General features: G+C 46.1%; 2 protein-coding genes across 2 annotated transcripts in view; one reads left to right on the plus strand and one right to left on the minus strand.

Moving 5' to 3' along the window:
- The window catches only part of Fam160a2 (family with sequence similarity 160 member A2), a 48,545-nt gene extending 40,302 nt beyond the window's left edge, over positions 1 to 8,243 (minus strand). Inside the window, exon 1 of the mRNA XM_036197112.1 lies at positions 8,089 to 8,243. The gene's annotated coding sequence lies outside the window, so the exon portion shown is untranslated. The remainder of the gene's footprint in view (positions 1 to 8,088) is intronic.
- Positions 8,244 to 8,572: 329 nt separating this feature from the next.
- Cckbr (cholecystokinin B receptor) lies at positions 8,573 to 19,388 on the plus strand. The gene is made up of 5 exons (XM_036176790.1): positions 8,573 to 9,114; positions 16,328 to 16,579; positions 16,735 to 16,984; positions 17,282 to 17,451; positions 17,646 to 19,388. Exons 1-5 carry the CDS (start codon positions 8,961 to 8,963, stop codon positions 18,176 to 18,178), a joined length of 1,359 nt encoding a protein of 452 aa, XP_036032683.1. The 5' UTR covers positions 8,573 to 8,960; the 3' UTR covers positions 18,179 to 19,388.
- Positions 19,389 to 19,609: the final 221 nt, after the last annotated feature.

A 19,609-nucleotide genomic window follows, 5' to 3' on the forward strand; every position in this document is an offset into this window, starting at 1 on the left:
CTCTCTCTCACACACACACACACACACACACACACACACACACACACGATTTCCAAAAAAGATGAATGGGGAAAGGTATGAGAAACCATTAGAGAATGGGCATGCCCTAACAAAATACCACAGACTGGGTAACTTAAATAATAGGAATAAATTTGTTTACAGTTCTTAAGCTACAAGTCTTAGGTCTAAGTACCAGCAGATTCTGCTTTTCTTTCTTTCTTTCTTTCTTTCTTTCTTTTTTTTTTTTTTTTTAATGGTCATTTCTGGTCTGAAAACACTTGCCTTCTCATTGTGCCCCCATGTAACTGATCATACCTGTGTATGCAGGGAGACAGGGAAAAGGAAAGGGAGAAAGGGAGACAGATATCTGGATATCTGACCTCCTTCTCTTATGAAGAGCTCTCCAGATCCTTTATGACCATATTTAATCTTCCTTACCCACTTAAAAGCTTCTCTTCCTCTTATAACCCGTGTTTGGCAGGTTGGGGCCCACAGTCACCAATGCGGTTTCCTCTCTCTCAATAGACTCTCCACTCCTTGAAGTTACAAATTTCATTATGCTTTCTGTGGTGATACTATATTTATAAAATGTAATTTTATTTGTATATTAATAAAGTTGCCTTGGGGTCAGAGCAAGCCATAGCAGAAGCTGGATGGTGGTGGTGGTGGTGGTGGTGGTGGTGGTGGTGGTGCACACCTTTAATCCCAGCACTTGGGAGGCAGAGCTAGGTGGATCTCTGTGTGTTCCAGGACACAGCCAGCATGGCGACACACACCTTTAATCTCAATACCAACTATAGAAGACCTGGAGGTCTGTACAGACAGGCAGTGACGAGGAGGTCATATGGCTGGGTTTACAACCAATGAGAAAGCAGAACAGAAAGTCTATATAAAAAACAGGACACACAGAAGCAGGTCTCCGGCAGAGAGGAAAGACAGCAGAAGCAGTGAAGGGTAAGGTTTTCAGCTCTTGCTCTGACCTCTTGGCTTTTAACTCTGCAGTTGGCTGTGTTTCTTATTTAACAAGACAGTTACATCTACAGCTTTCCACTTCCCTTCATTGCTGAGGATAGCCAAGGTCTCTGGAGCCCCTCTCTGCTCTCTTTAGGTATGTCACACCCCTCATAGTTCCTTCCCTGTACCTAGCTTAGATTTCATGTCCCAGTATTTTGCTCTTGTCCCTGGGTCTGTCCTACCCATCCAGTAAATTCCTACCTCTGATGAACTGAGCCATCAACATCGCCAGCTAAACTGCAGAAGAAAATGAAACTCTACTGCTGAAAAAAAAAAAAGTTCTACTCTCCAGGGGGCCTTCCCTACTGTCCTACAGACTTACTGCATCCCTCTGCTCTCTACTTCCCACCCCCTATTACATTGAGGTTTTGTTGGTTTTGGTTTTGTGTTTTCTTCCTTTCCTTTTTAACTCTTTTGGGTAGGGTGATAGCTGTGTAGGTATGAGGACCTGAGTTCAAATCCTAAGACCTAACACAAAGCCAAGTTTAACAGCACATGTCTGCAATTCCAGTGTTTCTACTCCAGATGGAAGACAGGGAAAATCCTCAGAAACTTGGGGGCCAGATGCCCTGATATACACACTGGAGAACAAGAAGAGACCTTGTCTCCGATGAGGTGGAAGACAAGGACAGACATCTGAAATTGTTCTGTGACCTCCACACAGGAGCTGTGGCATGTGTGCACACATCTTCAACAGAGAGAGAGAGAGAGAGAGAGAGAGAGAGAGAGAGAGAGAGAGAGAGAGAGAACAGTCTATATATCTCTGGAGCACACCAAAGTCACAAATCTACTCTATTAGTTAAGATTCCAATTATGTTGCTATGGCAATAATGAAAAAATTAAAGAGACTTGAGAGTGTGGAGGGTTGTTTTTATGCAGAAGAACCGAAGATGGCAAAAATCATTTCAGAGTAAAGAACATCCAGGCTTCTTTCTCTCTGTCACCCTCACACCTCTCCCACATTGCTTCCACACATCATCAGAGGTGGCGTGTCCTCCCAGCTAAAGTCAGCCTGCAAGAAGGGAGGGGTCTGCTTCTCCCCTCCAACACCTACATCTAAAAGCCTTGCATTGTCTTCCAGGCATAACTACTATCCTAGCCATAAAGCCACATTTTACTGCAGAAAAACAAAGAAAATATAGTTGTTAGCTAGCTGCTCACAACTTTGTTACAACCTTCCACTTCTGGTCTCCTTTTACACTTGACATTGAGATTGAGTCTCTACTCCTATCACAAGCTAAGGACTTCTACTCTTCTCTAGTGTCCATTCTCCTTGTCTTCTCAAAATCTGACATCATGGACTAACCCTCTCCATTCTTTCAGCCACATCTTGGGTCTTCTTTGTACTGGAATTATTCCATCTGAAAACAAAGTTTGAAAGTTCAGACTAAAACTAAACTCTTTCTTTCCACATTCTTCTCTAGTTCTTTCCATTCCTTGATGATCACATTTCTAATAGAACTTCCTGAAATCAGTCACTCCACTTCCTCCAGGCACATTCAGGTTTAGTATGCCTACCTATTTTCTGCCTCAAAGACCAACAAAATGCCTCTTCCTGAGGTTGCCAAGGGTCTGCAGGTCACTAAGTTCTAAACAATTTCTCAGCCATTCAGTTTCTTACCCAGGAACAGCATATGAATGATTCAGTACACTCCTTTGATGAGGATGTGGGACGAATAACCCTATCCACTGCTGGTAGGAATGTAAACTAGTACAGCCATTATTGAAATCGGTATGGAGACATCTCAAATACAAAAATTACTGGGGCTGGGGAGATGGTTAAAGTGATTGCTGGCAATCAAAAGGACCAAAGTTCAGATCCCTAGAGCCACATGAATGCCAGGTACCAGGTGTGGCAGCTGACTGCAATTCCACCCTATGAAGGGGATTCCACAGAAACCTAGCCAGTGAAACTAGATGTATCTGTGAGTTTGGGGTTTGACTGGGAGACCGTGCCTCAAAGAACAATGTTGAAGAGCAAGCAAAAATAATTTCCAACATTAACTTGCTCCCCCCACCCCATCCCCCCACACAAGCCTGACAATCTGGCATTCTATCCCTGGAACCCACAAAAAGGTGGAAAGGAGAAAGCCTAATCTACAAAATTCTCCTCTGATCTCTACGTTTGTGCCATGCCATAAGCACCCCACACACACACACACACACCATAAACACACAGGCACACACAATAATAATGATTAATAAAATATGGTTTAAAAGAAAAACAATAGAACTGCCATATGACCCAGCTATACTACTCCAGGGCATGTACCAAAGTGACTCCCTGTCCGACCCCAGAGATTCTTACACATTCATGTTTACTGCTGTATTAGTCACAACTGTGCAAAAATGGATTCTTTCTATATGTCCATCACAGATGAATGGATAATGAAACTGTAGTGCCTATACACAATGGAATGCTAGAGGTAGACACAAATGAAATTTTCGGGAAAGCAAATGATGTTGAAAAATACTACATTAAGCCAGGTAACTCAGAAAGACTATATATATATTCTCTCCTAGCCAGATCCTAGCATACATACAATGTTGATATGTAGATACGTGTGTACAGGAGCCCATGAGAGGAGAAGAGTTGAGGAAGTGGGGAAGGGCAATAGGGCACTACGACATGAAATTGGAAAGGAGGCTACAAAAGGATTGGAAAGGGAGAGGAGGGCCAGGGGATATAGGAGAAGAGACTGGTAGGGGAATTAACAAAGATAATTTTTAAATGTCAAAATGAAACCTGATACTATGTATGCTCATTTAAAATTCCTAAAGCAAAATAATTACCAATTTAAAAATAATATGAGGCCTAAATTTATAATTCTCTGTGACAGGAAAAAAATTCATCAAAAGTAACGTGCCTGGAACCCAGTTTCTGTTACCAGTTTTTATTCAGTGACTAGACATCTTGGGGACTTTTTTCTAATTCCCTCTCTCTCCCTCTACCTGCAAACACTCTAAATTCTGCCTCCCTACTTGATGGGCAGTTTTTAGATCCATCTTTACACCATCTCTATGACTTTAATTTAAGTCATTATTATGTCCCGTCTGAATTGGTTTCACACAAGGCATCGCGGCAATCTTTCTAAAACCCCTGTATCTTCCTGGTATGGCTTACAAGGGTCTCTGCTTACCACGTCCTTACCTGGGAGGTGTGTCGTTTTCTACAGCAGCTGCAAGAGATTACAATGAATTCAGTGGCTTAAAGCCATTCATTTATTAGCTCACAGAGCTATTGGCCAGAAGTCTGCCCACTGTGGCTGAATTCTCTACTCAGGGTGTCACAAGCCGTCATTTACACTGAATTCTCTTCCAGAGATTCCAGGAAGGACTGAAAGTCCCTGGTGTTTCCCTGGCTGCCATAGGGTAACTTCTCTCAGCTACAAGTAACTTTCCAGTCCTTGCTGCATGTCCTCCTCCCCTCCAGCTTGTAACAGTGGTTGTCATTTCTTCACAGGGTTCCCTCTCTTCATGCCATCAATAGTATGTTCAGGGGTTGGAGAGACAGCCTAGCAGTTAAGAGTGCTTATTGTTCCTCCAGAGGACCAGAGTTCAGTTCTTGGCAGCTACACTCACAACTGCCTGTAACTCCAGCTCAGGGACCCAACCCACCTTCTTCTAGCCTCCATAGGCATCCACATACATGTGACATACACACATAAAGGCACACAATGCACACAAGTAAAAAGTTCAAAAATCAGTCTTTAAGCCGGGCGGTGGTGGTACACGCCTGTAATCCCAGCACTCAGGAGGCAGAGGCAGGTGGATCTCTGTGAGTTTGAGGACAGCCTGGTCTACAAAGCGAGTTCCAGGATAGCCTCCAAAGCTACAGAGAAACCCTGTCTTGAAAAAAAACAAAAACAAAAACAAAAACAAAATCAGTCTTTAGAATCATTAGTGTACTGAGTTGGACATGGTAACTATCTTAGTCAGAGTTTCTATTGCTGTGCTAAAATACCATGGCCAAAAGCAACTTGGGGAGGAAAGGGTTTATTTGGCTTACACTTCCACATCACAGTCCATCATCAAAGGAAGTTAGGACAGGAACTCAAGGCAGGAACCTGGAGACAGAACTGAAATGGAGACCCCGGAAGAATGCTACTTACTGGCTTGCTCCAACATGGTTTGCTTAACCTACTTTCTTATGCTTCCCAGGACCACCTTCCCAGGGGTGGTAACACTCACAGTAGGCTGAGTTCTCCCATATTAATCATGAAGCAAGAAATACTTGATAGTCTTGCCTACAGGCAATCTGATGGGAGCACTTTCTCATTGGAGTTCCTCTTTCCAGATAACTCTAGCTTATGGTAAAGTTAACAAAACACACACACACACACACACACACAATAGTACAGGCCTATAATTCCAGCACTGGGGAAGTGAAGGCAGGAAGATCAGGAGTTCAAAGTCATCCTCATCTACTTATTGAGTTCCAGAAAACTCAGGGCTACATGAGACCCTATTTCTTTTGTTGTTGTTGTTGTTTGTTTTGTGTTTTTTGTTTGTTTGTTCTTTCGAGACAGGGTTTCTCTGTGTAGTTTTGCGCCTTTCCTGGAACTCACTCTGTAGACCAGGCTAGCTTTGAACTCACAGAGATCAGCCTGCCTCTGCCTCCCAAGTGCTGGGATTAAAGGCGTACACCACCACTGCCTGGCTACGAGACCCTATTTCAACATGCACTTTCTTCTTCAAGTATCTGATTTCTGTTGTTCTCTGTCCAGCTAGGGAAAACCCGTGGCTGTTTAAAGGACATATATGACTTAACTAGGACTACCTGGATAATTTCTATATTTTTTTAGATTAACTGACTAGTGACATTGATTCCACCTGCAAAAATCTCTGTTCTCATGTAGTCATGTAGCTAATACCTCATTGTACTCATTGGTCCAACTAGACTCTAGAGATGATTACATAAGGATGAACATGATTAGAGATCACCCTCCAAGAGAGCCAGGAAAACATGAGATCAGATAGATAGGTGTTGACGGAAAAGAGAACCTTCCAGAAAATATATGCAAAATCCATATGACTAGGAAATGTATAGCAAAAGGTGGGAGGGGGCACTTAAGAAAGGCCATAGTGTTCAGCAGAGGGAACAAAAACTACTGAGCCACAGCAGAAACCAGGCCATGTGGGCTTCATAGATCTGATTTCCTCTCTCCTAAAAGCAAAGATTGGGAAGTTGGTATAATGTAAATGGTATTCTGAACATAGAACTCTGGCCATAAGATAGAGGATTGGATGGAAAGAGGTACCAGCAAAGTGTGATAGCCATTATAGGAGCCTAGAATTGTAGTATGAGAGACTGTTTAATACAAGCAGAGTTGTTCGGTAGCTAAAATCAACAGGACTTTGTGATTGATTGAATGTGCAAGCAATGTAGCTCTATTCCCCAGGAAGCAGACTCTAAAACAGAGATTACTGTGAAGGATGTTTACTAAGGAGTACTCTCGAAGTCAACACCTGTGCAAGAGGGAATGAAAATAGGATTGGGCAAAGGGAGGAGCTGAGCAGTAATCTAGACCCAACAGAATCGTCAGCCAGCCTCAAAGGAGGAGCTGGGGTGTTGTGAACAGATTGTCCTTTAGTGGGATAAGGAAACTGAGGCAATTTCCTCTGTGCTGATCAGTCAGTGGATGCATGATTCCCCAGGAAGGGTTTGTGATTTTGAAGGAGTTGGTACTCTGCTCTGACAACTTCTGGAGGGACTGAATCTTGAGCACTGCCTTCTAGGCAACAATGAATCCTTTATTTTTGCGGGAGTCTGGACTTTGTGTCACAATGTCCATTACAGGGGTGGAGGAGCAAAGAGGAGTAAGGATGATTCTTAGGCTTCCTTTTATTTTTTTTTTATGTGTGTGAGTGTTTTGTCTACACATATTTATGGCTATCACATAAGTGCCTGGTGCCCACAAAGTCCCGAAGATAGCAATGGATGTGTTGGAACTGGAGTTGAGAATCACTTTACCTGTGCTGGGAACCAAGGCCAGTTCCAGTAGCAAGTGCTTTTTTTTTTTTTTTTGGAGCTGAGGATCGAACCCAGGGCCTTGTGCTTGCTAGGCAAGCACTCTACCACTGAGCTAAATCCCCAACCCCGCAAGTGCTCTTAATAGCTGAACCATCTCTCCAACCCTAATTCCTAAATTTTCAATTTGTGCATCTTAATGTTTGTATGTAGGACTGTGCATTGCAATCTTTGGCGTATTTGGTAAAATCCCCACTATAGTGGGAGCTCCTCGGGGACAGACTGGCTGCATGGGAAAATGGTGCACAGTCCCATAACTGATACCTAGATACCTAGTTTGCTGGATAAGTGAATGCAATCTACATTTATTTCCATCTTTCTCTCCCCCTGCATTTCCCCTGCCCCCTTGTTTCTCAACGCTATCGTCAACCAATGTGGGAAAAGTTCATCTGATTATCAGAGATACCACCTGTGCTGGAGCTGAACAAACAGACATCAAGTTCCTCTGATCCCAGGCTCTCTCTCGGAAGAGCAAGGGAGACAGTGGAGCAGGAGGGAGTGGGTGGTCCTAGGTTTAACCCTTCCTCCGCTGCTTCAGCCCTTGTGAACTCAGTGCTGCCTGGTCAGGTCCTTTCCAAAACATACCCTCCCAGCTCTAATCCCCTCTCCCACAGATGCTCTACACACCCACCCCCCATACTTCTGACAGCCACTTTGGGAGCCTAAAAAGTGCTACTTCATCTCATACTGGACTGTCTGGAATGGAAGAGATTGAAAGAAACAAGGATGAAAAAATAGAGGAGGCCGGTCCTGCCTCGGGAAGCTGAGTCCACTTCAGTCTTGCTTCACATGCACCTTCTGCTTTGTTCCCTCCGGCTGCACCCCAGTGACCCAGTCCTTTTCCGGCCCCCTCTCGTGGGAACCCAGCACCCTACACCAGTGCAGCACCTGGCCTGAGGGTAAACAGCGTTTTGGGTGGGGGTGGACGCTACCTAGAGACGAGGGAGATGACCAAGCTGCCTGCTCCCCATCTCTCGCCTGGGTCAGGACCAGGACTAGAACCCTACTACATCTCAACCCAGTTCCTTTCGTGTAGTACTCACATCCATCCCCAGCTGCCACCAATGCTCTAGTCCACTCTAACTCGAGGCAGCCTTTGTCCGCGTACAGGCTCGGGTGTGAGCAATTGCGGTCCTCCAGACCCTCCTGGAGACCCTGGAGCAGAAGCCCAGGTTTTGGATTCCAGATAGGAGACGGGGTGGACTGAGGCAGAAACTAGGGCTACCTCAGCCCTCACAGAAGGGCTGCAGAGAGCTAGGGTAGTGAGGCGATACCATGGTGGTTACTGCGGCCACTGCAGCAGGGTAGCTGCGGCTCCAGGCGGTCTATGGCACCTGCTCTGCAGTGGGGGATCCTGGGACAGAAACCATATCACCGCCGCCACGTCCGCATCTTCTAAACCACTGAAGAAAGATACTGGACCCCACAGCAGCAGCAACTCACTCCTCCCATCTTGCGGTCCCCTTCGTTGGCGCGCGCGCAGGCGTCTACACACACACACACACACACACACACATACACACACACACACACACACACACACACACACGAATTGCCAGAACTAAGGGGCAGTGGTACGAGAGGTGGGCAGGAAAGACATCTCTAAGAGAAGACGGGAGAACCTAGCGCGGGGGCGAGCCTGGAGAGCAGTCACCCAGGAGCGCGCGCGGAACTCTGGAGCGGGGGAGGCGCGCCAAGTGTCACCTGGTGGGACAAAGCCGTCCAGAGCCTGGGACCGGCTGGAACCAAGGCGAGGCTGGTGGAGGAGTGGAAGGGTAGGAGACAGGGCAGGGGGCGGGAACCAAGAGAGGCGGGCGATGTGGTGGGCGGGAGCCTGAGCCACCAGCGCTCCGGGAGCAGGTGGAACCCGGGCTGTAGCCCAGTCGGCGGATCTGAGCGGGACTTCACTGGGACCATGGAGCTGCTCAAGCTGAACCGCAGTACGCAGGGACCCGGACCCGGGCCGGGGTCCTCCTCATTATGCCGCCCGGGTGTCCCCCTCCTCAACAGCAGCAGCTCTGGCAACCTCAGCTGCGAGCCCCCTCGCCTCCGCGGAACCGGGACCAGAGGTGGGTGCCTCCCTAACCCCTTCTCACTGCACCCCATAACACTAATGAATAACCCTCACGACCTCTACACTGTCAACTGACCGTTGCTTTTCCTCATAGTACTTCCTCGGCTTCCACACAGATCCCTCCCCTACAAACACACACACTGCGCCTCCAAGCTCTAATAATCCATCACACCTTCACACCACCTGGTTTAGAGGCCTGGTCTCACTTTCCTTGTGCTATTCCTAACGACTTTTGATCATTCCCAAGCTCAGCACCACACAGCTCGGAAGCAAAGACCTCTTCTTGCCAGCAGGTCTAGCTCTTTCTTTTAACATCCAGTTCAGAGAGCCAGCCCTGGAGAGAGAGACAGGAGCCGGCAAAAAGAAGGAGGCTGAGCTGGGTGAGGGCAGGAGCTCTCTGGACTGCCTGAATGGGAGACTGGAGTTGCAATCTGTCTCCCACCCCAGCCTTCCCAAGAAAAGATTCTCAAATCTGAATTTAGCCAGCACTAGAGGATGCTGCCTTTCTTGTTTTTATTTGTACCCAAATTCCTCTGCTCCCAGAGTCAAGTCCTTCACCAATCTCTATGCTTCTGTTTTTCTGAAGGTTTTGGAGTCCCTTCCAAAGCCCCCAAGTATCTCTTTTCTTATGGCTCACTTTCCTAGAGCCAACCTCCCCTTGCATCAGTCACCCCCCCTGTGTCACCACCGCCTTCTCTTCCCACGGCCTTCACTCATCCCGTCTTCAAAGTGACTCTCCCTCCTCCCATTAGCTAACATCTTCATTGCTTCACTGAACATTTTAAAATGCATCTCCCCCTTCCCATACCAGTATTTGCTTGCAATGTTTAATGAGCACTTGCTAGGCTAAGTGCTGGGACACTGGAATGAACTAGACACAGTCTACCGTCTCATTCGTCTGCAGTCAAGTACACAGGGACAGAGACCACTGGGAAAGTGACAGCCTGGAAGTCCCACAAAAGGGGCTGATTGGAATATGGACACCCAAAGGAGATGGGGGGGGGGTCTGCCAACCTCACGAAGGGTGCAACCTGGGAGCTTGGGTTCTATAAACAGAAAAGGAAAGAGACAGGTTCGGTGTTCAAGAAGTAAACATTGGAATAAATTATAATCTACATATCTACTTACCCCATAAAACAGTCCACGCTTTCCCAGTTTGGTTGCTACCCACTGTCACCTAGATTCTTCCATTCAGGAAATATTTATTGAACCAGAAACTGTGCTAGGCAACAAGGATATGAGTTTAACAAAACTGACACAATCCTGCTTCATAGAGCTCTGAGTTTATAGGGGAAACAGACAAGTAAGCAAGAAACAGCAGCACAAAGAGGGGAAAGATAGTGGATATACAAGAGGAACACTCCAGCCTGCCCTGCCCTCGGGAATTAAGACTGCTTTCCTGAGGTGGTGGAATATACGTTGAAGCAGAAAAATATGACAGACAGCTAAATAAAGGAGCAGAAGAGGCATAAAGTGTCTTAGGCAAAGATAGGTTCTCTAAAAAACTCAAAGTTTAAGCCCATGGCACATTTGTTCAGCACTACACACTTTTTGAATGGCTGGAACACGTGCCATTAAAGGTACATAATCAACATTCAGGCTAGACCAGCCTGGAGTGTTCATGGCAGGCTTTTATAGCCCTTGCAAAGGAGTGTAGATTTTATCCTAAGCACTGGGATCCACTGAAGGATTCAGCAGTCCTGCCAGGGTTAGTGGTGTTGTGTTGAGAATGGATGGGTGGATGAGATGGAATGCAGAAGGATACTTTAGAAAGCTATTACATTACACAGATCTGGCTGAAAGATGATGCTAGCATAGACAGAGGTACTGGCAGAGGGGATGAAGAGAAGTGGATGGATTTGAGAGCCACTTCTGGAAATGGAATCAACAGAATCTGATGATTGATTAGACTAGTAGGGAGGGTGGATGAGGTCAAGGGATGAAATCCAGTTTCTGGTTTGGGAAATTCAAAGGACGTAGATGGCATATCATGAGAAAGATAATCAAGGAGGGGCTAGATCTGCCTTCATATTAGAGCACTTGACTAGCAACTGCAAGGCCCTGGATTCAGTTCCCAGCAGCAAGGGAACAGAAGCAGTTTTGGAAGAGGGGATTACTATAAGCTCAGTTTGGAATACACTGAGTTCAAATGCTGATGGCTAACTCCCCAGAGCTGTTGAATCCTGAGATCTAGAACTTACTTAGAGGGCTGAGGTGGAAATAAAGGCTTGAAACGTCTTCACCTGGAGGGAATATGGGAAACCATAGGAACAAGGAAAATCTTTTTTAAAAAGCATTGTATAAAATGAGAACAGCGAGGCTGAGACAGGCTCCTACAGGAAGCTGGTATTTAAAAGCAAAGTGGAGGGAAAAAATCCATGAAGAGACTGAAATGAAACAGAAACAGTAGCTGTGTCTTTGAAGAAAAAGAGAGGAGAGTCTTGGCTAAGGTGGAGTAAGTGATGCCAAATATTGCCATGACGAGTTAGAGATGAACAAAACAGCCACACTGGTGTTGTTTAGACACTGTAACTAGTTCTTAGGAGGGTATGTAGATACCAAAACCTGACTCAGAAGATGGAAGACTGGGCTCCAGGGAAGAGGTTGCCAGAAGTGAACAAGGGTAGTTAGGCAAAATGTCCAAGAAGTAGGGGTGTTGGGAGAAAGAGAAATAGGCCCCCGCCTTTGGAAACAGGGTCTTATTTGTTGCCCAGGCTGATCTCAAAATGGTGGTTTCAAACACTTTTTATGCATTAGCCTCTAGAGCAGCAAGGACTAAGATTCGCTACACCCTGGGTATTTAAAAGTAGGGAAGTATCAAAAGAGAGAGATTTAAAGGTTCTGATGCAAAGGAGGGCAGCCAGTAGAGGAAGGCTCCCTGAAGAAGCAAGATGTTCAGTGATTCAGAGTCCACGTGCAAGGACAGGCCTCACTTATCTGAATGCTTTTGCTTGCACACATCAAGTTGTTATCCAGGTGCCGAGACACCACGTGCAAAGAGTGTTGGCCAGTCTCACTGGAATAGATGTGTGTGTCTATGGGCTCTTAGTACCCCACAGGTGCATATGTCACCTGGGCTCTTAGTACCCCACAGGTGCATATGTCACCTGGGCTCACTACAAGGTTACCAAGAGAAATTTGGATGCTGTGCGCTTTATTTTTAGACAAACCTGTGACTTTACCATTAGCTCAGATGATATGAAATGGGCAACACCCACACTCACATTAGTATTGTCCACAGTCATTTAGACATTGTCTGTCACATACTACTTTTATTTTATAATTACCTACAAAATACCACATCTTCCCCATGACTGCTTAAGTAAACCTTCTCCAGATATTTCCCAGAAAATCATGCAGTATCATTCTTAAGCCTTCAGATAATTTCAGCAAAGACTCAGATAGTCTCTGTGTTCATTCGTGTTCTCAGCTATTTCACACAATCAAGATTAACATGTCAACCAAGCTAAAAGTGCTAACATCTGACATTTATACTCAATTAAATGGTGCCCACACATCTTGGATGTTACTACCACCCCCTCAGTTAGAACCACCATCACTGGATTATTCCCTGGTTCACATTCAGAGCTCTGCATATAACCCATGCTTCCTGATGATGTCACCTACAAATTCTAATGTCATTTAGTCTGGGTTATTGTCCTTGTTTACTCTAATGTCATCAGAGTTACTCAGGTATTCTTTAAACTTAAACACAGCCTATATTCAATCTGATATTACCTTTAGACATGTAGATGTTACCTTGTTCCTGCTATCTCCCAAAGAAATAAAGGCTACCTTCACCTACCTCTATATCACTCTTAAACTCTAAAGCATTACTGTGCTCTGCTCTTGCCAACTCACCATTGCATATCACCTCTGCTTCCTTGCTCAGTGCCACTGACACTCAGATGTCTCCCATGTACCATCTATTTCCCTCAGTTAGTTGAACACTACCCACACTCACCACAGAGAGATATACATGAGTATTACACTGATGTCTCTGTTCATGAGTAACCAGACATTGGCTGCTTAAGTTCCTGTGAAGTTTTTCTTAGAAAACCCTGTTTATTTTTGTTTTCTTTTGTTTGTTGATATGGTATCTTGTCCCTTAGGTTAGTCTTGAATTTGTGATCTCCTGCCTCCAATCCTTAGAATTACAAGCATGTGCCACCACATCTGGTTTAAAGGGTCCCAGGGACCAAACCCTGGGCTTTGTACATATTAGGTAAGCACTCTACCAACCAGGCCACATCCTAAGCTCAAGTCTATCATTTGTTTCAGATGTTGACTGGATCCTTGATCTCATGCTTCTCTGCCATCATCTGGATGAACACACACACACACACACACACACACACACACACACACACTCACATGCTCACACACTAATAAACACACACATTTACAGTCTCACAGACTCTTTCACAATACTCTCACACTCCACATGTTCACACACATTTACTATACAATAGCTTGTCATACTGTGACTTTATCCTCTTGTTTCCAGAAAACTTCAAGTATATTAAGAATTTTGTAAAGGGGAAGCCTAGTTTCAGCTTTTTGGGACACCAATAGCCAAGCTCAAGGGCACACATATAGTGTGTATCAATTGCATGATTGAGTGAGACACAAGTTTTTTAGTACTTGTGTAGTTCAAAGTGCTATACCAGTCAGAAGTGTAGTAATTACAGTAATAATTAGTTGAAGAGAGATCCAGAGGATGATGTGAGAAAGATGGGAGAATTAAAGAGGTTAAGGTGGGTAGAGACAGAAGAAAGTGAACTTGGAGAAAATAAAGAGTACAAAAAAGGCCACCTGTTCCTTCCCTCACCAAGTGCAAGGGCCTCTTTGACGAAGATCTCCATTCTGGAGTTTTTTATTGTCCCTGCACACACACACACACACACACACACACACACACACACACACACACACACACACATACACACCCCTCATGCACTTCAAATTTATCACACATAAGCCTTCCATAATCTGTCCCTGTGAAAGGAACATAGTTTGAGCCAGGTATGGTGGCACACACCCATACTCCTAGCACTTAGGAGGTAGAGGCAATAGGATCTCTGTTAGTTCACAGCCAGCCTAGTCTACATAGAGAGTTCCTTGATAGCCAGGACTACATAAGGAGACCCTGTCCAAAAAAAGAGGAGGAATGAGGAGGAGGAGGAGGAGGAGGAGGAGGAGGAGGAGAAAGCTTGAAAAAAAAGACATAGAAAGGCAAGAGTACTGTATCAAAATCAGCCTGTCATCTGCTATTGGTCCACCAAGACCCTCCAACATGTGTCTCCTAAGATACACAGGTAGAAACGAGAGTCACAATAGATGGAATATAGAGGCAGGGGCAAAGAGGTGTTTAGATTGATATTTGATTGGGAGAAGAAAGAAATAGTATGATGAATGACTGGACCCTAAGGCAGCTGTAAGAGGCAAAACATTCAGGAATCCTAAGATCTAAGCAAGTAATATTACTGCTAAATCCTGTTTGGAAAAAAAAAAACTTTTTTGAAGATTTATTTTATCATCATGATCATCATCAGTAGTAGTAGTTTTAGTAGTAGTAGTAGTGTGCGCACGTGTGTATGTCTGTGTGTACACTAGTGCATGCAAAATAGAGCATCGGGCTCCCAATATCCAAGATCTGGCTGTGAGCCAACCAACATAGAAATGCTCTTTAGAGCTAAGCCTCTCCTCCAGCCCCCTGTTTGAGGATTTCTAATAAATAGAACTTATTTATTGTCTAATAAATAGAACAACTTCTAAATAAGCTAGTTATTCATTATGAGGCAGCAATAGAGTTTGGAAACTAAGCCAAGAGTGAGCTAAGAGAAGAGAGCTGGGCAGTTAAAGAAGAGAAGGCTGTACCTCTGGACCCCTCCTGCCCCCACAATGTGGGAGGCTTTCTCTCTTCAAGCTCCCATCTCCCTGACACTGAGGCCATGGATATGGATGACTCAGTCCACTTCAGTTCAATCCAGTTTTGTTCAGGTTTGCATGTTTATGATATAAAGCTCCAAAGATGAGTCTATCTTCCAATAGACAATGACACAAATGAATTGGTCACCCTTCTAGCCCTTCTGACTCATCCAGAAACACTGGTCCCTCCTGGGGATCCCACAGCTTCTTGTCCATCTCTCAACCACACTTCTTAGCATACTGTGCGGCAATGATCTGTTTAAGCATCTCAGATTCCGTCTCTATGTAAGCTCTCAAATGGCAGGGAATTTGTCAGTCACCTCTTTGTCCCCAGTGCCTGACACAAAGGGAGTCCCCTGCAAATGTTTACTTAGTAAGAATGAATCTTTGGAGAATATTAAAGCACAACTCAGAGAGGAAAAAGGGGGGATCTAATAAGTGTGTAGGGATTATGGAACATACATGGGTCAAAGGAGTGGGAGATTAGTTTCAAATGAGGTGCTCAGGATAACCTTTCCAAAGCAGTGACAATCAGTCTGATTCTTGGTAGATGAGGGATTTATAGGCATTTACCAGTTTAGGAAATGTTTGTGATTGGGGTGGAAGCAGGGGTTTATGAAGGAGTATTCATTCCAAGGCAGAGAAATCAGCTTGAGAAGGGAGTCATGAGGGCTCATGATACATTCAAGAAACTGAGTCATCAAGTGGCTTGAGTGGGTGCAGCACTGGCAGGAGGTGACAGTCCTGGAGGAGGGGCTGTAGATAGTACAAAGCAGTGAACGGCTTTTCTCTGTTTTAGGTGGTGGTGGGGGGGGCGCTGGCTTTGTTTTGTTTTCTGTTGTTTGTTTTTTAGAAAACACAGACATAATCCAACATTGTTCTAATGGGAGTGGGTGGTCAAGGGTGCATGGAAGTCCAATGGAATGGCCAGAGAAGGAACTTTCAATCTGGGATCTACAGATCATTTGTCTTGAGAAGTATCCAACCAGTGATGGGGATAGGTCCCTAAAGTCTTTGCAAAGAAAATCAAGCATGCAACCAACCATAAGGAGAGAGGATTCTAAGGAATAGTAGGGTTGAGCCAACTCGACTAAGCCTCAACATTTATGATGGTAAAGCATTGACTGTCATCATTTACTACATAGTCCCTTAGGGTTAGAGAGAGTGTTCTCAGGGTGTCAGGATCTAACTGGATATTATGGTCTGGGGGTGAATGGGATTGGGGATCTGGATGAATGGTGCTCAAGTCCTCCTACAACCACCTCTCTTCTGCCTAGAATTGGAGCTGGCCATTAGAGTCACCCTTTATGCGGTGATTTTTCTGATGAGTGTTGGCGGAAATGTGCTCATCATCGTGGTCCTGGGACTGAGCCGGCGCCTGAGAACTGTCACCAATGCCTTCCTGCTCTCCCTGGCAGTCAGCGACCTCTTGCTGGCTGTGGCTTGCATGCCCTTCACACTCCTGCCCAACCTCATGGGCACATTCATCTTCGGCACAGTCATCTGCAAGGCTGTTTCCTACCTCATGGGTAAGTGGGACAAACACATCTTCCCTTGGCCCTCTCCCTTCTTAAAGTACTTGACAAATATAAGGGGTTTTCCTGATGGGAAATCAGGAAAATCATACTGGTGACCATGCAGGGTGTGTATTTCCAAGGTGACCGTTTCCTCTCACCTTGCTTAGGGGTGTCAGTGAGTGTGTCCACGCTAAATCTCGTGGCCATAGCCCTGGAGCGGTACAGCGCCATCTGCAGACCACTGCAAGCACGGGTGTGGCAGACACGCTCCCACGCAGCGCGGGTGATCTTAGCCACCTGGCTACTGTCTGGACTACTGATGATACCTTATCCTGTGTACACCGCAGTGCACCCAGTGGGGCCTCGAGTGCTGCAGTGTGTGCATCGCTGGCCCAGCGCTCGTGTCCGCCAGACCTGGTGAGGGCGCCCACCACCCTATCTTAGAAAGTCCTTTTTCCATCTTCATCAGAAGCTTACACCGCTTCCCCAGAGCAGTCCTCCAGTTCCTCCAAGATTTTTCCCGCCAAGCTCCATTTTGCACCCCCACAGTTGGAATTCCAATTTGGGGTCCCTCGCCAGTCTCTTTCCTCTCCCAGTGGCATCCCCAAATCCTACCCCTGCCTCAGCCACGTGGCCACAGTCCAGTTTTTGACTCTTCTTCTACCTGTAACTGGCCGTATGAGAGACGGTGATTGGTTTGTGTTATGTCTCCAGGTCAGTGCTGCTGCTAATACTTTTGTTCTTCGTCCCGGGTGTGGTTATGGCGGTGGCCTACGGGCTCATCTCTCGCGAGCTCTACCTTGGGCTTCGCTTTGATGGTGACGACAGTGAAACCCAAAGCCGGGTCCGAAACCAAGGAGGCCTGCCGGGTGGGGCAGCACCAGGTAGGAGAAATGCACGAGGGGCGGGCCTTTGGTGATGGGCATGACCTCCTTAATGGGTGGATCTGAAAGAAGCGTAGAAAAGAAGCGGGAGCCCATGGTGAAAGCTGTGGGGAAGGGGTGTCCAGTGAAGGTTGGACTGCAATATGAGAGGAGTCTCTTCTGCTTTGATCGCACCTTCTATGCTCTGTGCTCAGGGCCTATCCACCAGAACGGGGCTTGCCGGCCTGAGACTAGCCTCCCTGGGGAAGACAGTGATGGCTGCTATGTGCAACTTCCGCGTTCCCGGCTGGAGATGACAGCGCTGACCACGCCCACTCCCGGGCCCGGGCCAGGCCCTCGGCCCAACCAGGCCAAGCTGCTGGCTAAGAAACGGGTGGTGCGAATGCTGCTGGTGATTGTTGTGCTTTTCTTCCTGTGTTGGCTGCCAGTGTACAGCGCCAACACGTGGCGCGCCTTCGATGGCCCAGGGGCACACAGAGCACTCTCAGGGGCCCCCATCTCTTTCATCCACTTGCTGAGCTATGCGTCTGCCTGTGTCAACCCCCTGGTCTACTGTTTCATGCACCGCCGCTTTCGCCAGGCCTGCCTGGACACATGTGCCCGCTGTTGCCCACGGCCTCCACGAGCTCGCCCCCGGCCTCTTCCAGATGAGGATCCTCCTACCCCTTCCATTGCTTCACTGTCCCGGCTAAGCTATACCACCATCAGCACACTGGGGCCTGGCTGAGAGGTTGAGTGAGTGGAGAATGAGACAGGACACACGATCCCTATAAACCGACCCATCCAAACACAAAAGAAACACACCAGGACTAATCCAGGAGGACACCCAACAGCATGGATAGACCCCTCCCCACAGAAAATGTTGTCGTTGCTGTTTCACCTGAAACACAGGAAAGGAGGCACACTTCTGATAAGGGACTGAGTCCCACCCTAGACACCTGGCACTGACCCCACTGGATAGACAAACACAGTGTCTACAGCAGTGAATTTTCCCTCTACAAGGAGAGCTCTGACAAGGGCTGACTGACTCTTCATATGCATACATTAATGGCACTATTCTATAGTGCCCATAGCCTAGTGCAAGACGGACTTAGGGCATTGCAGACTGTCCCCAGTTTGACCTCATCATCCCCTTCCTCACCCAGCATTGAAAATATTAGTAGGCCGAATCACACACACCTTCCCAACATATGGACCTTTCAGCAATGAAAAGTCCCGTCATCTCTTTCCATTAGGGACTGTAGCCCTGCTCCTCTTCCTTCACCAGACCACCTCATAAAATAATAACTGACCTAGTGCCCTCTTGGACTTTCTTGAGAGGCAAGTGAGCAGGTATGGATTATATAAAGACTTCCTCCTCTATTTTCTTCCATGACTACTCAACTCTGTGTCCAACCTTATGCAAAAATGTTTTGGTATGAGGATAGACAGAGATGGGTATAACCTCACTCAATTCTCATCTTGGACCTATCCATACTCCAGTGATGTAGTAGTTGGGATTCAACGTGGTAGGTGGGACATCCATGACACCTCATGATTCCTGAGTACATTCACCCATTTGATGCCATTGTTAAAGTACTATATTAATGGATGCTTGCTAAATTTTGGACAAAAAGATGAACGACTTCATAAGACTTAGATTATTCAAGTGTGTCTGAAACATCAAGCATCAGACTGTGGCAGGTACATAGAAGTTAATTGAAGAGTGGGGTCTTTCTATTACATACTTGATCTCCTTTAGTTTCAGAAACTGGCCAGGATACAGTTGAATAGAAGTGCCTTCACTAGATGTAGCAACAAAGAGACTTGGGGTGACCGGATGGAGTGCAGGACTGGGGGTCAGTGTGAGTCTCAATTTCCCTTTTGACCATAAAATTCATCTAGCCCCAGAGAAAGGCAGAGACCAGCAACCTCATCACTTCACACACACACACACACACACACACACACACACACACACACACACAGAACAACAAGCAGATGAGGAAGAGGAGAGGATGGACAAGGATAATCAGAGGCAAAATATTGGGAGGAAAAAAGATCTTTGATGTTTTATTTAGCAACAGATGGGAGAAATGGGCTGTCTTAGAGTTACTGTTGCTGTGATGAAACACCATGATCAAAAGCAGGTTGTGGGGGTGGGGCGGTATTTGGCTTA

This window comes from Onychomys torridus, chromosome 1 (genome assembly GCF_903995425.1).
Source record: "Onychomys torridus chromosome 1, mOncTor1.1, whole genome shotgun sequence".
Lineage (NCBI taxonomy): Eukaryota > Metazoa > Chordata > Mammalia > Rodentia > Cricetidae > Onychomys > Onychomys torridus.